We start from the raw sequence: 19,591 nt of genomic DNA on the forward strand, positions 1-19,591 counted from the left end.
TCTCCTGAGTGAGTCTGAGGTCTCCAGCTTATTTCATGGAACAGCACCTGCCTGGGAGTTGGAGCGGGGACTTTCTTCCCTGCCCAGTCCTGGGTCTGGGAGAAAAAAGATACGGGAGCCACGCTCATGCAGACACAGGCTCCTGCCCTCTCCGCTGCCCGGGAGCCTCCCTCTGTCCCCCTCGGCCCGACGGCGGGTCTCATCCTGTGTTCAGTGCTCCTGGGCAGAAGGCCCGCAGCGCACATCCACACACGGACGGTGCCCAGCCACGCCCAGGGGCGCCAAAGGGCCTCTGAAAGGCCTGCAGCCAGCTCTGGTCTGTGAACCCGCCACTGCTTGTCATTTTTATTTTATAAATCCAGCCTCACGCGCTTGCTCTCCAGGAGAGTGTGGTCTTGGCCTCTCCTCAGGGCTGACTGGCCTTGGACCAGTCCAGGAGGTCAGGCATGAGCCGGAGGCGCTGTGTCCTGTCTGGAAACTCACCGCCAGGTTCCTCCAGGGCTGCAGGCGCCTGGCTCCGACTGAGAAGCTGAACAAGCAGCAGGGGGGGGATGAAAAGTGTGCCATGGATTTCCCGAGCCCCCGAGGCTCTCGTTTTACCTCAGGGGAGGTTCTATGGGCGCTGACGGTGCCGTGGTCTTGTGTGGGCGGTTCTCTGTGGCCTGGGCACTCTGGAGCTCGGCCTGTGCCCCCGAAGCTGCCTGGTGCAGGCCCCAGGGCCTCTTGTTCTAGGGGTACGAAGAGCAGAGAAGCTGAACTGCAGGCCTGGGCAGGGAGCCTCTGCCACCTGGAGCCCTGACCAGCAAAGTCACAGGAATAACCATTGTTCCCTCATGTCAGCCCTCGGTTGCAGGGTGCGGTGTGGGGGCATCCGGTGCTTCCCCGAGGCCGCACGCACCAGCGTCCCCCAAACACAACGTCGATCTTCCCTGACTTTTAATCTTGTCTAGAGTCAAAAGCTGTTCAAAAATATTCAACTCCAAGGTCAACAATTTTGTTCTTGCCACAAAAATGTCCTTATCCTTTACCCCAGCCACAAAGAATGTGAACAATTTGACTCAAGGCTGGTGGTGGCCGGAGGGTCCTCCAGGCCCCAGGGCAGCTCCCACCCGGCGCAGGGATCCGGCCAATGCCTGGCCTGCGTGTGGGTGGCAGCTGCTCTCGAGGTGCACCCGTCTCATGTGGACGGAGCCTGTCTGGGGCCACCAAGCTCTGCCGGCCTGAGTTACGGTCTGATGAACCCCTCCCTGGGCTCCGCTGGGGCCTCCTAATCCCAGCCTCCTCCCAGCCTCCCCTGGAGGGATGGGCCCCCAACTCTGCCCTCGCTCAGTTCCCACGCACAGCCGAGGCCAGGGAGACCCTGGAGGCCTCGGGAGATGGGGTGGAGGGGATGGTGGGGCAGGGGGTGCTGGGTAACCGTTTGGGGGTGCTGTGGTCCCACCTGCACGCCCTGCCTCACTGGGTCACACAAGAGACAGGCTTCGCCTGCACCTCAGGGGTGGGGCCTGATGCAGCTGCAAGTCAGGCCTGGGGAGGGCGGGGTCAGAACATTGCCCTGGGCAGGGCTCCACTGAAACTGGCCCCACCCTTATTAGCTTGGGACCTTTGGTTACAGGGAGCCTCCTCCTGCCTCAGTTTCTACATTTCACACAGCAGCACTGCTCACAAGAGCCCCCAGTCAGAAGCAGCCCAAATGCAACTACTGAGTGGGGGAGGGATGTGGTCCGTCCACAGGTGCCACCGGCCACGGAGAGGGGAAGGGACGTGGGTGATAGGGTTTGGCTGTGTCCCCACCCAAATTTCAAATTGCATCTCCCAGAATTCCTGTGCGTTGTGGGAGGGACCCAGCGGGAGGTAATTGAATCACAGGGGCTGGTCTTTCCCGTGCTATTCTCGTGAGAGTGAATAAGTCTCACGAGATTTGATGGGATGATCAGGATTTCCGCTTCCGCTTTTTCCTCGTTTTCTCTTGCTGCTGCCGTGTAAGGGGTGCCTTTGGCCTCCCACCGTGACTGTGAGGCCTCCCCAACCATGTGCAACTGTAAGTCCAATTAAACCTCTTTTTCTTCCCAGTCTTGGGGAAGTTTTTATTAGCAGCATGAGAACAGTAATACTACAGTGGCCAGTCCACACACAGGTCACCCGGCCATGGAGAGGAAGGAAACTCTAATGGGTGCTACGGGGTGAGGCTGTAACACATGGTGCTCAGGGAAGGACACCAGACACCAAGACTCTGTTCTGTTTATATGCAGTGTCCAGAGCAGGCGTGTCCAGAGCAGGCGTGTCCAGAGCAGGCGTGTCCACAGACAGAAGCCGATTGGGAAAGGAGGCGCAGGCACTCACTGCTCACGGACACGGGTTCTTTCTGGGGAGGCAAGCGTGTTCTGAGCGTGTTCTGGATAGGGAGAGGTGCACTCACTGGTCACGGACACGGGTTCTTTTGGGGGAGACAAGCGTGTTCTGAGCGTGTTCTGGATGGGGAGGGAGGTGCAGTCACTGGTCAGGGACACGGGTTCTTCTGGGGGAGGCAAGCGTGTTCTGAGCGTGTTCTGGATGGGGAGAGGTGCAGTCACTGCTCACGGACACGGGTTCTTTTTGGGAGGCAAGCGTGTTCTGAGCGTGTTCTGGATGGGGAGAGGTGCAGTCACTGGTCACGGACACGGGTTCTTTTGGGGGAGACAAGCGTGTTCTGAGCGTGTTCTGGATGGGGAGAGGTGCAGTCACTGGTCACGGACACGGGTTCTTTTGGGGGAGGCAAGCGTGTTCTGAGCGTGTTCTGGATGGGGAGAGGTGCAGTCACTGGTCACGGACACGGGTTCTTCTGGGGGAGGCAAGCGTGTTCTGAGCGTGTTCTGGATGGGGAGGGAGGTGCAGTCACTGCTCACGGACACGGGTTCTTTCTGGGGAGACAAGCGTGTTCTGAGCGTGTTCTGGATGGGGAGGGAGGTGCAGTCACTGGTCAGGGACACGGGTTCTTCTGGGGGAGGCAAGCGTGTTCTGAGCGTGTTCTGGATGGGGAGAGGTGCAGTCACTGCTCACGGACACAGGTTCTTTTTGGGAGGCAAGCGTGTTCTGAGCGTGTTCTGGATGGGGAGAGGTGCAGTCACTGGTCACGGACACGGGTTCTTTTGGGGGAGACAAGCGTGTTCTGAGCGTGTTCTGGATGGGGAGAGGTGCAGTCACTGGTCACGGACACGGGTTCTTTTGGGGGAGACAAGCGTGTTCTGAGCGTGTTCTGGATGGGGAGGGAGGTGCAGTCACTGGTCAGGGACACGGGTTCTTCTGGGGGAGGCAAGCGTGTTCTGAGCGTGTTCTGGATAGGGAGGGAGGTGCAGTCACTGCTGTCAGACATGGGTTCTTGTGGGGAGTGTCCGGGAGCCAGATGGAGGTGACAGGTGGACGGCCTGGTGGATGGACTGACCGCCGACCAGTGCCCTGCACTCATAAGGCGTGGCTATTGCCGTGTGAATCACATCTCCATGGAAACGGGGGTGGGAGAACCAGGCCCCAAGGCTGTTGTGAAGATGGCCTCATGGGGCTGCATTGGCGCCTCGCGCAGTGCCGGCCGCCGGCTGTGCTCAGTGAACAAGAGCCACGGTCATCACCCTTGCCACGCAGAGCAGCTCCTTCTGCAGACTTGGGGACTCTGTGGCCACCAGGCCCCACGGTGGGAGCAGAGATACCTCCGAAACTCCGGAGACCCACAGGCAGAGGAGGATTCCACGAGGCCAGGGCCCGTCAGCAGATCCTCAGACGGCAACACACACCACTTCCCTTTCTGTTTCCTAGACCTTTAACTGATGGAATTCAGTAAGCGGAAAACATGCTTGAAACAAGGGCACCATGGAGTGGACCTTCCCCTCTCCCTCGTGGAGACCTCGACCCTGGGGCTGGTGACCCGTCTCGCTTTGCAGGCAGGGGCTGGAGCTGGAGCTTCTACAAACAGGCCAGGCTGGGATTAGTCCGGCTGTACATTCGCTTTACGCTTCCGTTGGCATTTAAATACCTGATGTTCATATTTTCTGTATTACGTGAAGTAGGAGGAAACGTTTCTTTGTGTTTAGAGCAGTGTTTCCACAGAGGCTCCGGGCCCAGGGCACAGCAGCCAACTTCTGCAGGCATTTCGTGTTGTCATGAGGTGGAGTGTCCAGGAGGGGGCACTGCTGCATCTGCTGGGCACAGGACACGGCCAGATCAAAGGACCCCACCCGCAAAACAATCCCAAGCCTCCCTCCTCCTCTCCAGCCCAGAGTCAGGGCTGTCCCTCCTCCCTCCTGGAACACATCCCCCCTCCCTCCTGGGACACTTCCCTCCTCCCTCCTGGGACACACCCCTCCTCCCTCCACGGGGCACGTCCCTCCTCCCTCCACGGGGCACGTCCCTCCTCCCTCCACGGGGCACGTCCCTCCTCCCTCCAGGGACACATCCCCCCTCCCTGTATGGGGAACTCTCGCTCCTCCCTGCATGGGACACTTCCCTCCTCCCTCCCCAGGGCGCCCACACTAGAACCACGTGCTCTGTCTTCCTATCCTCTTGCACACCCCAGACATGCCTGGTTTTGGAGGGTGCCAGGTCGCCAATATGACAGGCCTGGCTGGGCCTCTGTGTTGCAATTCCTAGCACCATTGGTTTTGCTTGTTTGGGACAGTGGTTATTATAACTTCTGGCACCCCTGGAACTCTAAGAAAACAATATCAGGAAACAGAAGTTCCTGATTCCTGTGGGGCCAGAGCAGAAACCCAGGCGGAGGGTTTTGTCCTGAGAACACTGGTGACTGTGGCCTGTGTCTGTGGGGACCTCACCACGTCCCCGTCCCCGAGGCTGGCTGTTGCCTGTTTTTGCTCCTGGCTGTCTTGACCTGGGGAGGATGGAGGCTGGGCAGGAGCAGGCTCCCAGCCAGCCGGGGAACATTTGGGGAGAGCACTGGGGGGGCCCACCAATGTGATCTGATGGACAATGCAGTACCAAGCTGGGGGCTGGATCCTAGCGTGCGGCTGTGGCCTCTGTGGCCGTGCGAGGCCATGTGGTGGGCAGTGCAGGCTGTGGCCCCTGTGGCCGTGCGAGGCCGTGTGGTGGGCAGTGCAGGCTGTGGCCCCTGTGGCCGTGCGAGGCCGTGTGGTGGGCAGTGCAGGCTGTGGCCCCTGTGGCCGTGCGAGGCCGTGTGGTGGGCAGTGCAGGCTGTGGCCCCTGTGGCCGTGCGAGGCCGTGTGGTGGGCAGTGCAGGGCTCTCCTGGGGCTCAGGGGGCTGTTTCACGGGCTTCTTGGAGCTCTGGTCGGCTGGCTCTGGACCGTCAGGGTCAGACGAGTGGACCTGCTCAGTGAGCCGTCAGCATCCACGCCTGAGGCCTCCTGGAACTGGGCTCCTGTGCTCCAGATGGGCAGATCCAAGCCCTGGACTCTACCATCCTCAGCCAACCAGTACCTGGGCACCCTGGAGCCAGTGTGGGGGCCTCGGGTCCCCGACCGTGTGAGCAGCCAGTGGCCACCTGTCCTGGCCCGAGTGGAGAAAGCGCGTCTGCCTGCGGAAAGTGCACGTGCTGCTGGGCGAGGCTGGTGAGGGCCGTCACACACACACAGGGCCGCTGGCTGCAGATGGACGTTTCTGAAAGGAGCCAGCAGCGGGAGCCTGGCGTCTGCCCTCTGAGGTCAACGCTTCCCCCGTCACTATTTTCTCATGGTACCGATGCGAAAGTTGCCTGCAGTACCTCTTAGACTAGGTTCAAGTCCTGAATTCAGGCTGCAGCCCTGAGTCAACGGAACTTCTACCCAGATGCTGCCAAGATTTTGGGAAGAACAAGAGGCCCTTCCCCAGTGTGTCCAGAGCAAGTGGCGTCATGCCCATGATGGCACAGGGTCGTGGGATGTGGCCCGAGGAGCTCAGAACTGGCATTGGTCAACAAGAGCCCCAGAGACACAGGGTGGGTCTGCCAAGGACCCTCAGGGACCACCAGGGCATGGAGACTCCAGTGTGGATGCGCTGGGCAGCTCTGGCAGCAGGGGATGGGGCCCCAGGGCCAGGGCCCTGTGCATGGCCCCTGGCAAGGTGCCTGGCTGGCTGTCCATCCGTGGGGTGAGCTCGGCCCAGGCGGGCAGGCTCCCTCCAGGTGGGCGTGAGTGTTGCTGGCTCCCGGAGCCTTGGAGAAGCTCTGCCCATTCCACAGCCGTCAGGCCCGGAGCTGCTCCCTCAGGAGCCCACTCGGCCGATGCCACCTTGTCAGTCCAGCCAGCGGGGCCTCCCGTGTGGCCTTCAAAGCCACAGGCCTTTCTAGAAACCTCTTTGCAGTTCATTTGTGGTGATTTATCCCTGGACGGGTTCTCAGGATTCTGTCCTTCTCCACCCGGCTTTTCTCTGGGTCAAGCGCTGACCCCAGCCAGGCAGAGGCGAAGAGGCCCCGATGCACAGCCTGTCCTGCCCGGCGGGCGCAGCTCCGGGACTGACTGGTGGGAGGTGTGGCTGCTCCCAGCTGCCCTGTGTCTCACTCCCGCCCAGGGAGCTCCAAGCACAGGTGGGGGTTTGGTCTTCAAGTAAAACCCCAGTCTGGGTCTCAGATGCTGAAACCCTCCCTGGTCCCCCGTGTGGCCCCTGCAGTGGCAGCACCTGCCCTGGGGACCCACGTTTGGCCCAGATAGAGGCTCTAGCACAGGTGGCCGCGTCCCACGGGAGCATCAAGCCACGCGTCTTGGTCGTCCCCCTGGGACCAAGGAGGAGCAGCCACTCCGTGGCCCCCACTCCACGGCCCCCACCAGCTGCGGCTCCAACATCCTTCCAGGAGGCAGGCAGGGTCCCGACTGCATCTCAGGCACCTGCCTCACGGCGTTCCGGCTGCCCCAACCTTCCCTGCAGACTCGTGGCCTGCTGGGGTCAGAGAGCAGCAGTGACCGCTCCACCCCTTGCAGACAAGGAAGCTGAGGCTGAGGGACATGGGGACCCTGCCAGAGGGGACGTGGGAAGCGGGGCTGGCTCTGCTCCCGGCAAGCTCTACTGCAGACTGAGACACACAGAAAGCAGCGTTTCCTTTTCTCAACAGAACACGCTTGAGCCCCGGAAGCAAGTGGGTCTGTGCAGGAGGGTGGGGGTGGGATGGCACAGGGGTGCAGGTGCCACCTTGGCATCTTCCTGCCCTCGGTCCCAGCTCGGGGTCCCTTCCAGGCTGGCTCAGAGGCCGCTGTCCGAGCAGCCTGCGTTTGTGTGCCAAGCCCTCACCGTGCCCTCCTCACTCGGCACTGACTGGCTGCCCGTGGTGAGGGCTGAGCGGGGCTTTCTCCCCATTTGCAGAACAAGTAAACTGAGGCTCCAGCCCCTGCCCTCACTACCAGAGTCAGAGGCTCCCGAGGAGCAGACCGTGGCCACCCAACCAGGCTGGGAGCAGAAAAGAGGGATCTTTGGAGCGGCCAAGCGTGCAGCCTGGAGCCCTGGCAGCCCCGCTCATCCCAGACGCTGCTACGTGCCGAGAACCCCGCGGGGAGCAGATGGCGGCCAACGCAGTGTTACAAAGCTTTCTGTAAATATTTTATTTTCCATATTTTAGAGTCAGAAAGAAGCGCTTGGTAATAAAAATAATAGAGAATTATTTTCTTCGAACCCGCTCTGCCCTGCGCCGGCCTCCCCGTGCCCGGGCCTGCGGCTGAGTGCGCGGCGTCAGAGGCCCCACGTCCATCTCACTATTTACAGATATGTTACAGGCCAAGACGGTCACAAAGGAAAGCCCAGCTCTCAGGTGGCCCCACGTGGTGAGGAGCCCCCGTGCTCCTCCCTGCTGTTTCGGACAGAGGCTGAGGAGCCTGCTGCGTCCCATGGGGGCCTAGGCTGCGGCGGGCTCCACGGGCGGGCAGGAGTGGGCGGTGATGTCACTGTGCTTGTACGCCGCCTCGTCCAGGTCCAGCAGCCTCCGGTTGACCTCCAGTGTCATGCAGCCGCGGTAGAAGGCGGTGACTGGCGCTGAAGTCGCTGGCACATCTGGGCCGCGGGGAGAGAACAAACACATCTTAGCAGACCCAGCCTGGGTCCCAGGGATCACCGCGTGGCCGGTCCCTGCCTGGCCCCCCACCCTAGGAAGCGCTTGTGGCCAGCCCTGGGTTTCCTCTGAAAGGGCAGGATTTCCCTTTCTTCTCTAACTTCTGTCCCTGTTTGTTCGGCTGCAGACCCGGCAGACAAGTAGGAGGCATCCGCCAGCCTGGGCTCTGCAGACGCCGGCCCTCCCTTCCCCGCCGGGAGCACAGACAGTCCCATCGATTAAACGCGATCTTCTTCTTTGCCCGGTGAGTCATTCAGGCTGCAGGCCTCCTGGCTTGCTCTCATCCTCTTCAAAGCTCTGTTTATTAAAACTAAGTGGAGTCTGTGTCTGGCAGCCAAGACAGAAATCCTGCCATTTGCTGCAAGTGAAAACCTGCAGGCAGCCGAGGACTAGCGGGCTCCCACGTGCCTTCCTGTTCACCCTCCCAGCTAATGGCAAGGACATCCCTGGTCCCAGCCTCTGTGCTGTGTAGCCCATGGGACACGGCGGGGCGCCCTGCTGGACGCGGGAGGGGCTGGCTGCTAACAGCTGTGGTGACAGCCGTGGGTCCCAACTGCAGCCTGGCCTGAGGTCTGCCCAGCCCTCTCCCCAGGGGCCGGTCTGATGGGTGTGGACAAACGCTCCCTGAAGATGCCGGTTCACGGGATCTGACTCAGGCCAATGCCAGCCCCTGTATGTGTTTCTCAGCCTCAGCTGACGACCTGACCGGCATGGAGGCACCATAATGGCCGCTAAGGACCCACCTGGACTTCCCCTTCCTCTTAAAACACACAACCAGAAACACCAGCCTGTCCAGGTTCGATCTGGGGTGACCAAGCTGGGCATCCCTGGAGCCCCTCGCCCGGGATGAGCAGGGCAGGGAGCACCTACCTGGCAGGCCGCCGGCAAAGGTAAGCACGGGGCTCCGCAGGTGCTTCTCGAGCACGGCCAGCCTCTCCTGCAGCTGCGCGGCGCTCACCTCACTCTGGCCCCTGGTGCCGTCCACCTCCAGGGTGGCCTCACCCTCCCTCAGCGAGACAGTGACCATGTGCTCTTGACCATCGCAGACCTTGATCTCCATTAGGGCCAAGGCCACGTGCTCCACGGCCAGGACCACCAGCTGCAGGAGACCGAGATGTGGTCAGGGCCTGCGGGCCGCCCCCACATAAGCCGTTAGGTCCAAGCTGGTCCTCACAGCTGCCGGCCGCCCCCACACCGCAGGCCTGTCTCCGTCCAGGGTTCCCTGCAGCCCTGGGTCTGGATGCTCGCTGACTGTGGATGACGCCCCCACCTCACCTGGGGCTCAGCTTCTCTGCGCGTAAAGCCAGGGGCCAGCCTGGGAGGCTGTGGGGGAGCAGGTGTGGCCCCCAGGTTGAGTGTCAGAGGGTCAACCCCAGCCCCAGGCACACACAGGACCGAGGCTGCACTTGACCAGGAACTGGTGTGTCCCTGACGGGGACCCAGGGCCCAACCCTGTGGTGGTGGACTCCCAGCCTGGTGGGCTCTCACGCTGGCACCGCAGCCCAGCTGCCCACTCCCCAGCCCAGGGGTCAGCTGTTGCTACATAAGGGCGGCTGTTTATTCCAGATGCTGGGATTGCGTCTGGCCCTGGTGATGAGCATTTCCGTGAACCAAGCCTGTCACTGTTGCATCCAGGCAACCAGGAGGGCCCTGGGGTGGGCAGACTTGGAGAACAAGGGCCTCTCTGGTTTGACCCATGTCGTCCTCCTTGGCACAGGAGCGAGAGAATCCAACCTGTTTCTGTCACCTCCTGATTGTTCTGTGGGGAAAACAGCATGACTCCCCCGGCCCAAGACAGCTGACTTATTGTGAGGACCGGGGGTGGGAGACCTCATCCAAGGGGCAGCTGCACTCAGCTCCACCCACTGTCCCCCAGGGAGAGACGCTGTGGGGGGCACCAGCCGAGGTCACAGATCTGACTTTTCCAGGCGAATTGGAAAACTGAGTTTGTTGCTGAAATCATCTGACTTAAACGTGAGAGACTAATTCAGTTTGCTGTGAGCCACCATCTGCCCAGCCGAACGGGAAAAGCTCCCACACTGTGGGCCAAGTGTGGCTCGCAGGCACCGGCCCCCCCAGTCAGCCGTGTGGCGGTGATGTGTGTCCAAACCACCCCCACAGTCGGAAGGGCGGCCCGCGCCAGGTTTGGCTCATCGGACCTCTGGTCAGAGGCTTTTGCGGCTCCCTGGGGATCCCACCCAGGCCCCTCCGTCCCCTGCCAGAGAGTGCGGCCCACGTGCCTGTGGGACGAGCCGGTCAGGACACCCCGGGTGGCGGAGGCCCTACCTGCTTCTTGAGCTTCTTTGTGGAGTGATAGTCTACCAGGGCCACAGAGAGAGGCACGGCACGGAGGTCGGGGACCCAGAGCGCAAACAGCACCCCCGTGTCTGCGGCCGGGCGGATGTGAGCCACGACTTCTATTTCCCAGGTCGATTCTGTCCCGATGTCCAGAGGGGTCCGCACTGCGATGAAAACGGTGCGTTATAGGGTGGGATGCAGTGGAGAGGCCACAGTGAGGTCGGAGCGGGGTCCTGAGAGACGCAGTCCTGGCCGCGGTGGGAAGCTGCGTGGACGGCCCCGATCTGGGATGTGACGGAAAACTCGAGAGTCTGGTTCAGATCCTGGCCCAGAGCCCAGAGCCACCGGGGACCCCCAGGCTGTCTCTCCCTGGCCACACCAGTACCCCACTTCCAAATCCGCTCTAGGCGACCACCAGGCCACACAGACCTGCCTGAGGGGACACGGGCTGTGCACCATGGGATGCAGGCCTGTCCCTGCCTTCCTCTGATGTCCTCTTGTTTCAGGAGCGCCTGGCAGCTCCTTCCTCAGAGCACGTACAGGTGCATGGCCTCGTGCCTCGAGTCTCACCTGCAGCTTCTGAGCAGCAGCACAGGGCTCAGCGTGAGCCAAGAGTACGGACAAGAGCTGTCGGGAGCGTGGTGGTCTGGGGTCTGCGCTGTCAGGAGCATGTGCGGTCTGGGGTCTGAGCTGTCAGGAGCACCAGCACCCGCGGTCTGGGGTCTGAGCTGTCAAGAGCACCCGCGGTCTGGGGTCTGAGCTGTCAAGAGCACCCGTGGTCTGGGGTCTGAGCTGTCAGGAGCACGCGCGGTCTGGGGTCTGCACTGTCAGGAGCACGCGCGGTCTGGGGTCTGTGCTGTCAGCAGCAAGGGTGGTCTGGGGTCTGAGTTGTCAGGAGCACCTGCGGTCTGGGGTCTGTGCTGTCAGCAGCAAGGGTGGTCTGGGATCTGAGCTGTCAGGAGCACACGTGGTCTGGGGTCTGAGCTGTCAGGATCACAGGCGGTCTGGGGTCTGTGCTGTCAGGAGCACGTGCGGTCTGGGATCTGAGCTGTCAGGAGCACACGCGGTCTGGGATCTGCACTGTCAGGAGCACGCGCGGTCTGGGGTCTGTGCTGTCAGCAGCAAGGGTGGTCTGGGATCTGAGCTGTCAGGAGCACGGGTGGTCTGGGATCTGAGCTGTCAGGAGCACACGTGGTCTGGGGTCTGAGCTGTCAGGATCATAGGCGGTCTGGGGTCTGTGCTGTCAGCAGCAAGGGTGGTCTGGGATCTGAGCTGTCAGGAGCACGCGCGGTCTGGGATCTGAGCTGTCAGGAGCACGCGCGGTCTGGGGTCTGTGCTGTCAGGATCACAGACGGTCTGGGGTCTGTGCTGTCAGGAGCACATGCGGTCTGTGGTCTGAGTTGTCAGGAGCACCTGTGGTCTGGGGTCTGAGCTGTCAAGAGCAGGCGTGGTCTGCGCTGTCAGCAGCACGCGCGGTCTGGGGCCTGAGCTGTCAGGATCACAGGTGGTCTGGGATCTGAGCTGTCAGGATCACAGGTGGTCTGGGATCTGAGCTGTCAGGAGCATGCGCGGTCTGGGGTCTGAGCTGTCAGGAGCACACGCGGTCTGGGATCTGCACTGTCAGGAGCACGCGCGGTCTGGGGTCTGTACTGTCAGCAGCAAGGGTGGTCTGGGATCTGAGCTGTCAGGAACACACGTGGTCTGGGGTCTGAGCTGTCAGGATCACAGGCGGTCTGGGGTCTGTGCTGTCAGCAGCAAGGGCGGTCTGGGATCTGAGCTGTCAGGAGCACGCGCGGTCTGGGATCTGAGCTGTCAGGAGCACGCCCGGTCTGGGGTCTGTGCTGTCAGGATCACAGACGGTCTGGGGTCTGTGCTGTCAGGAGCACGTGCGGTCTGGGGTCTGAGTTGTCAGGAGCACCTGTGGTCTGGGGTCTGCGCTGTCAGCAGCACGCGCGGTCTGGGGCCTGAGCTGTCAGGATCACAGGTGGTCTGGGATCTGAGCTGTCAGGAGCACGCGCGGTCTGGGGTCTGCGCTGTCAGGAGCACGCGCGGTCTGGGGTCTGTGCTGTCAGGATCACAGGCGGTCTGGGGTCTGCGCTGTCAGGAGCACGCGCGGTCTGGGGTCTGAGCTGTCAGGAGCACCTGCGGTCTGGGGTCTGAGCTGTCAGGAGCACCTGCGTTCTGGGGTCTGAGCTGTCAGGATCACAGGCGGTCTGGGGTCTGCGCTGTCAGCAGCAAGGGTGGTCTGGGGTCTGAGCTGTCAGGAGCACCCGCGGTCTGGGGTCTGAGCTGTCAGGAGCACGCGCGATCTGGGGTCTGAGCTGTCAGGAGCACCCGCGGTCTGGGGTCTGAGCTGTCAGGAGCACGCGCGGTCTGGGGTCTGCGCTGTCAGGAGCACGCGCGGTCTGGGGTCTGCGCTGTCAGGAGCACGCGCGGTCTGGGGTCTGCGCTGTCAGGAGCACGCGCGGTCTGGGGTCTGAGCTGTCAGGATCACAGGCGGTCTGGGGTCTGTGCTGTCAGCAGCAAGGGTGGTCTGGGGTCTGAGTTGTCAGGAGCACGCGCAGTCTGGGGTCTGCACTGTCAGGAGCATGTGCGGTCTGGGGTCTGCGCTGTCAGGAGCATGTGCGGTCTGGTTCTGAGCTGTCAGGAGTACCTGCAGTCTGGGGTCTGAGCTGTCAGCAGCAAGGGTGGTCTGGGGTCTGAGCTGTCAGGATCACAGGCGGTCTGGGGTCTGTGCTGTCAGCAGCAAGGGTGGTCTGGGATCTGAGCTGTCAGGAGCACGCGCGGTCTGGGGTCTGAGCTGTCAGGATCACAGGCAGTCTGGGGTCTGAGCTGTCAGGAGCACGCGCGGTCTGGGGTCTGTGCTGTCAGGATCACAGACGGTCTGGGGTCTGTGCTGTCAGGAGCACGCGCGGTCTGGAGTCTGAGCTGTCAGGAGCACGCGCGGTCTGGGGCCTGAGCTGTCAGCAGCACGCACGGTCTGGGGCCTGCGCTGTCAGGAGCACGCGCGGTCTGGGGCCTGAGCTGTCAGCAGCACGCGCGGTCTGGGGCCTGCGCTGTCAGGAGCACGCGCGGTCTGGGGTCTGCGCTGTCAGGAGCACGCGCGGTCTGGGGTCTGCGCTGTCAGGAGCACGCGCGGTCTGGGGTCTGCGCTGTCAGTCTTTGCTCTGCTCCTCCCTCAGTGGGGTTTTCCACTCACGCGCTGCGTGTGCGCATGAACCCACGTGTGTCACATGTAACGCATCTGAATGAAATCACGTGGCATCCGTAGCTCATACAAAAGTGCCCCAAAACGTATGCTAGTAGGAAGGGCTGAATTCTGGTTCTCCCAGGGAGAATACCACTGCATGTCTTCTCCACGCTGAGCCCTCCGTGGACTAAGAAGCCAGAAGATAAAACCTCCACCCTGTTTTCAGTGTTTCTATCTCACCCAGAATTCCAAAGTCCTAACAAAGAAGCTGTTTTAGGAAAAAGGACCCCAAATCAATGTGTGTATGGATTTGTGATCGGGGGCCTCACACTGCGGGCCGAGTGGGGTCACAGTGAATTGTGCTGGCTTCCCTGTCTCTTTCCCACGGGGCTGTGTGCACCTCAAACCCACATCGCCTGTCCTGCCTGTCCCTAGCTGGTACCCGCCAGGTCAGTTCTCAACAGCCATATATGGCATTGAAACACAAAATCAGAAAAAGTAACAAAAATACAGCAACAGAAACAAAAAGTAACAACAAAAATTCTCCTGTTGGCTGGTCTCCATCACCTGTGAAAGGAGAGATGATGGTGTCCTTTAAAATGGAAGCTCCCGGCTGGGTGTGGTGGCTCACGCCTGTAATCGGAGCACTCTGGGAGGCCGAGGTGGGTGGATCACCTAAGGTCGGGAGTTCGAGACCAGCCTGACCAACCATGGAGCAACCCCATCTTTACCAAAAATGCAAAATTAGCTGGGTGTGGTGGCGTAATCCCAGCTACTCGGGAGGCTGAGGCAGGAGAATCGCTTGAACCCAGGAGGCAGAGGTTGTGGTGCGAATCTGGGAGGTGCAGCCGAGATGGTGCCATTGCACTCCAGAGAGCAAAACTCCATCTCAAAAAAAAAAAAAAAAGGAAGCTCCCGTCAGGAACCGGGCACGTGCTGGCCATCAGGGGCTTCACGAGGGCACCGGCCTCTGCTCTCCCCGGGAAGGTTTCTCGGCTCCACGTGGCCCCTCGCGTGGAGGCTGCACAGACCTGGAGATCTGTGAGCCTGAGCCCAGGCTGAGTCGCTGCAAAGTGAGCCAGGCCAGAGCTACCGTTCCCAGCAAGTCTCTTCTGTCTTTAAGAGATGTTACTGGTATAGTCTGAGATTCGCTGGGAACGCATGGAGCTCTAACTGCTTCAGTCTGGATAGACCAAAACGGGCTGGCAGACGTGGCCGGCAGTCACTGGAAACGGCCCCTGTGATGCCTGCGTAAAGTTACCCCTGAGAAATGTGTACGATATTAAGTGAAAAAATGATTTAAGCATTTCGTATGACATGATTTCATGTCAAACATTATAATGATGCTCTAGATTTGTAAGTGAAAAATCGAGACTGAGGGAGAATGCGTGCACAGTGGCAGACGGGCTTTTCTCACAGATGCCTTTCCTGACACGGTCACGCTTTTTACACCCAGGGAGAGACGCGGACACTGGATCTGGCTCAGGAGACGGGGCAGGACCCTCCCCTTTGCTCCGCGTGGACCCCCTTGAAACACCCAGGGGTTCCTGCTGGGTGCTTGAGGGCTGGCAGCCCTGAGATCTGATGGAGGGGGCGCTGTCTGCCCTCTGTGCATGTGGGGGCTTCGCCATAAACGGCTCGGTGTTCAGGAACAGGGTCGGGCTGCGGTGCCCCAGTGGGACCCATGTGGGGTGGGAATGTGAGGCAGGGCGGGCTGAGCAGTAACTCTATCCGCATAGCAGCTCCAGGGCCTTCACCGGGGAGGGCGGCAGCACCTTCCCCAGGGCACCGCAGGACTGGGCCAGCAGCTCACACCTACCCTGTCCTCCTTTTTCAGGCCTGAGTTCACTGTCCCCCAGGCAGCTTCATTGCTGTTTTTAGACACCTCCTGTTGTAGATGTCTCACCGGGTCATTGGTGACCGCAGTGTCCACCACATTACTGAGAGCTTCCATGTGCCTCTGGACAAGTCCTAAGGCTGGTACTGTCTCAGGACTTTCTGCAAAGGACCCTCTAGGGCCTCCCAGCCTCCCCGGCCTCCCCGCACCAGCCTGGCAAGCATCTTCTCGGCACATCTCTGTCATTTCTTCTTCACTGGCTGACTCTGAACTGAGTGACCTGCAGAGCCATCCTGAGAGGGGGGCCTCTGCGCACACCTCTGCCCACCCCGCCCTGCCCTGGAACCGGAGGAGCCTCAGCTTGTCCTGACGCTGCCATCTGAGGCCGTCTGCTTGCTCTCAGCGTATGCCTGAAGGTGCAGCCACAGCCGCCCCAACGGGAAGAGCCAAGACTTACTGTAGTCCAGGCTGTAGAAGGCAAAGCCACTCCCCGGGTAAAAGGAGCCTCTTTCTGTCACCGAGAAGCACTGCATTTTCGTGTTCGCTTTCACCGTTTCTTGGATGGTGGTGTCTTCTCCGTTCAGCCAGTTCCAGCTCCTCATACAGCCGTCCAGACGAGGGTTTATCTGGAAAGGCAGAGAAATCTCCGTGGCTTCCTGGGAGCGGGAGGCCAGTGCCGGACACCCCAGGCAGTGGGTGGTGCCTCCGCAGCCGCAGCAAGTGCAGACCTACTGCAAAAATGGGCCAATCCCACTGGTGGTGGTGATTTCACAGGAGGTTTCCTCACTTTACAAAATGACCCGCTGCAGAATACCCGTTTGCACTGGTGTATGCTCAGGAAATACAGGTTAATTTTAAAGCTAGGAAAGGACGGAAAAAGCCACGTGGGTCCAAGGTCAAACGATACGGATTGTTTAACCATCCAGCACTCACGTGAATTATTCAATATTCAATATGGCTGTGGGCAAATCAGGGCAACCCCCTTATCTGTGAAACAAGGAGGGGCGAGCCAGGCAAAGTCCCAGCACCAGGCAGTCCGTGGGCCTGGGAAGCAGGGGCCCCTCATAACACTGAAGGGCTGGCTTCAGCACAGGCACCGCCGACACTCAGCGCCCACAGACGCGAAGACGTGTGCCCTTCTCCTGTCTGGTGTGGGAGTGAAAACACCCAGGATGAAGGCTTAGATGTCAGTGCGTGGGGGCTGGAGACACAGGTCGGGGGCACAGGCGTGTGCTGTGCTGAAGGGGAGAGAAGGCAGGACCTGGAGAAAGGGCCCACACTGGCCGCCCCACCATGGCTGTTCTTCCCTTATGAGACTCATGGCAGAGTTACAAAACACAAAATGTTCTTGGAAATTGTCCAAAAAAGTTTGTTGTTCTGTTAGGGAATAATTTCATTGTGTCTTGTCTCCATTGAAAAACAGACAACATTATTATCAATTCAGATGAAAACTTAGACGGGTCTCATAAAAAGAGATGGTAAAATTAATGACACAGCTGTACCGTGACTTTGTCAAATTCTAGGAAACCTTTCCTTCCTCTAGGTCGTCCCCACACCTGGTTAATCGTAAACACAGGGCAGGGCGTGACTGAGTCTTCCTGACACCGTTCCCGGGATCCCAGCACACGGCGCGTCCACACAGGCACAGGTACGGTACTCACAGGCTGCACGAGGTCCTTCTCATGGAAGGGAATGCCTCCCACCGTGAGGTTCAGATGATACAGTCCTCGCTCTGGTTGGAACAAGTCCCCGGCCACCGCGATTTTCATGACAGCGTCCCTGTTGACCTTGATGACCAGATTCCGCGCCAGCTCCTCAACAGAGATCTGAAGAGAGGCAGCGCCATGAGAAGAGGTGGGACTGCATGTTCTGAAGGGCTCCCAACTGCAGAAAAACCACACTCATCCTCTCCTGAGCCAAGAGGGACCCGACCTCAGGGAGACCACCTGATCCTCACCTGAGCCAAGAGGGACCTGACCTCAGGGAGACCACCTGATCCTCACCTGGGCCAAGAGGGACCCGACCTCGGAAAGTCCGTGCTCATCACCTGGGCCAGGAGGGCCCTCGGTGCATCAGTGTGGTCACCAGAAACTTTCCTCACAGGAAACCTGCGAAGTCTAATACTAGATACACTATATTCCTAAGCTTCAGAAGAATATCCTTGTTCCTGTGTGAAAACACCTTTCAGGTATTTGGGTTTGAACCGAGTCACACACACGTACAAACTCGGGTCAGCTGGGTCTGGGGAGCAGCTAGAGAGGGTGGAGTTGAGGGGGGGTCCTCATGAGGTTCCCCTGCCGGGGAAGGGCCCGTCTTGCTGGGGCGCGGCGGCCGCTGTGAGTCACTGGGCAGGTCTACGAAATACCGCTCCCCACGGCGACTTCGCCTCCGGCCACCTGCCCTGGCCCCTCACCCCGTGGCTCCATCCCTGAAACTGCTTCCCCTCCATTTGCTTTCTGTAGCTTTGCTGAGAACAGCCTTCTGCTCTTGGAGATGCCGTTCCTTTAAGAGGCTGGGAAAATGGAGCGAGGCCTTACTCTGCAGAATGGAAATAGGAGCAAAGTCTACAGTGTTTCATCTGCGGGGTCAGAGTGAATTTTCCACTTCATCTTCACTTCTGAAGGACATGACGTGCTTTCTCCCCAGCTTTTACTTCTGAAAGCCCCGTGCGGTGAGGGAGGCCCAGCGCTGTGGGCAGGAGCCTGGTTGGTTACAGACCCTCTCACTCCATGGATGGGGACGTGGGGTGGGCGCGTTTTACCACTGCCCTCGGCTGCCCAAATGCAGGTCTGACCAGGACCCCTCAGGCTGCCCATGGGGCTGGGGTCCAGGTGGTCAGGACGTTTCTGGCAAGGGGCAGCCCCGGTGAGGTCACCTGGACCCCTGGCATGCATGACTGCACTGACCAGCAGGCCTTGGGAGCCAGAGTTCAGGGACGGCAGCGTCCACGCCGTCCTACGGGGAAAGGTGGGTGGGTGGCGCCTGGCCTGTCCACGGCCAGGGAGACACGTATGGCAGGAGCGGTACCTGTGGTGCAGGTTCAGTCGTGGCTTCCTCCCCTGGTGGGGCACCCTGCGTGCAGCATCAAGCAGCCCTGGCCTCTGTTCCCCGCCCCGGATAAACAGTACGGCCTCCAGACACACCCCTGGCCTCTGTTCCCCGCCCCACTCAGGATAAATAGTACGGCCTCCAGACACAGCCCTGGCCTCTGTTCCCCGCCCCGCTCAGGATAAACAGTATGACCTCCAGACACAGCCCTGGGTCCCCAGGGGCTGAGAACCACGGGTTCCCACCTGAGCCAAGAGCGACCTGAACTCCGGGAGACCAAACTCACAGGTTGCACTTGAGGCCCCCTTCTGAGGGAGCCAGGCTGATACGTGGTGAAACAGCAGAGAGGCCTAGAGCACTGCAGTGAGCCCCCACAGCATGAACTGAACGGGGCAGGGGTCCCTGTCCCCCACAGCATGAACTGAACGGGGCAGGGGTCCCTGTCCCCCACAGCATGAACTGAACGGGGCAGGGGTCCTTGTCCCCCAGAACATGAACTAAACAGGGCAGGGGTCCCTGTGCCCCAGAGCATGAACTGAACAGGGCAGGGGTCCATGTCCCCCAGAGCATGAACTGAATGGGGCAGGGGTCCATGTCCCCCAGAGCATGAACTGAATGGGGCAGGGGTCCTTGTCCCCCAGAGCATGAACTAAACAGGGCAGGGGTCCTTGTGCCCCAGAGCATGAACTGAACGGGGCAGGGGTCCCTGTCCCCCAGAGCATGAACTGAACGGGGCAGGGGTCCTTGTCCCCCAGAGCATGAACTAAACAGGGCAGGGGTCCTTGTGCCCCAGAGCATGAACTGAACGGGGCAGGGGTCCCTGTCCTGCCCGCATGCAGCAGGTATAGGCCCCAGAGCTCATCTCCACGGTTGCACAAGCGAGTAACAGCCAGGTCAGGCTCAGGGAGAACCCCATGCGGCCCGGAAGGGGCGGCTGCTGCACACTCACCGTCTGCCACATGCCGTGGTTGATGACCGGGCCGCTGCTGGTGACGCGGCCGACGCCATTATAACGCAGCTGCAGCTCCAGCCGGCCGGCTCGCAGGGCCAGCACGATCCAGGTGCTGTCCTGGTGGCCTCCAGCGAAGAGGAGGATGCCCTCGGGGTCAAAGGTCCGGAAGTCAAACTCAGCTACGAGCCTGGGCACCCACAGGAGAAATGAGTCAGTGCCGGGCATACGGCCAAGCCCGGGCCCAGGCCCCG

At 60.6% G+C, this 19,591-nt stretch overlaps 1 protein-coding gene and 1 long non-coding RNA gene across 4 annotated transcripts in view; one reads left to right on the top strand and one right to left on the bottom strand.

The window, feature by feature from the left end:
* The first annotated feature begins 1,737 nt into the window (after window positions 1-1,737).
* Window positions 1,738-19,478, top strand: LOC119627577 (uncharacterized). Of its 3 annotated transcripts, XR_012092651.1 has the most exons (5): window positions 1,738-2,041; window positions 7,277-7,502; window positions 8,143-8,259; window positions 15,341-17,528; window positions 17,803-19,478. It is a non-coding gene; the product is annotated as an uncharacterized lncRNA (long non-coding RNA). The 3 variants fall into 3 exon arrangements; XR_012092649.1 differs by having other exon boundaries at window positions 15,341-19,478; XR_012092650.1 differs by having other exon boundaries at window positions 1,739-2,041; window positions 16,884-19,478.
* The window catches only part of GAS6 (growth arrest specific 6), a 45,426-nt gene continuing 33,323 nt past the window's right edge, over window positions 7,489-19,591 (bottom strand). The window contains exons 10-15 of the mRNA XM_073014540.1: window positions 19,338-19,527; window positions 17,002-17,166; window positions 15,798-15,966; window positions 10,302-10,477; window positions 8,886-9,114; window positions 7,489-7,957 (exon numbers count right to left, since the gene is read on the bottom strand). Coding sequence (XP_072870641.1) covers window positions 7,803-7,957; window positions 8,886-9,114; window positions 10,302-10,477; window positions 15,798-15,966; window positions 17,002-17,166; window positions 19,338-19,527 — 1,084 coding nt within the window. The 3' untranslated portion in view covers window positions 7,489-7,802. The remainder of the gene's footprint in view (window positions 7,958-8,885; window positions 9,115-10,301; window positions 10,478-15,797; window positions 15,967-17,001; window positions 17,167-19,337; window positions 19,528-19,591) is intronic.

This window comes from Chlorocebus sabaeus, chromosome 3 (assembly GCF_047675955.1).
Source record: "Chlorocebus sabaeus isolate Y175 chromosome 3, mChlSab1.0.hap1, whole genome shotgun sequence".
Classification (NCBI taxonomy): Eukaryota; Metazoa; Chordata; class Mammalia; order Primates; family Cercopithecidae; genus Chlorocebus; species Chlorocebus sabaeus.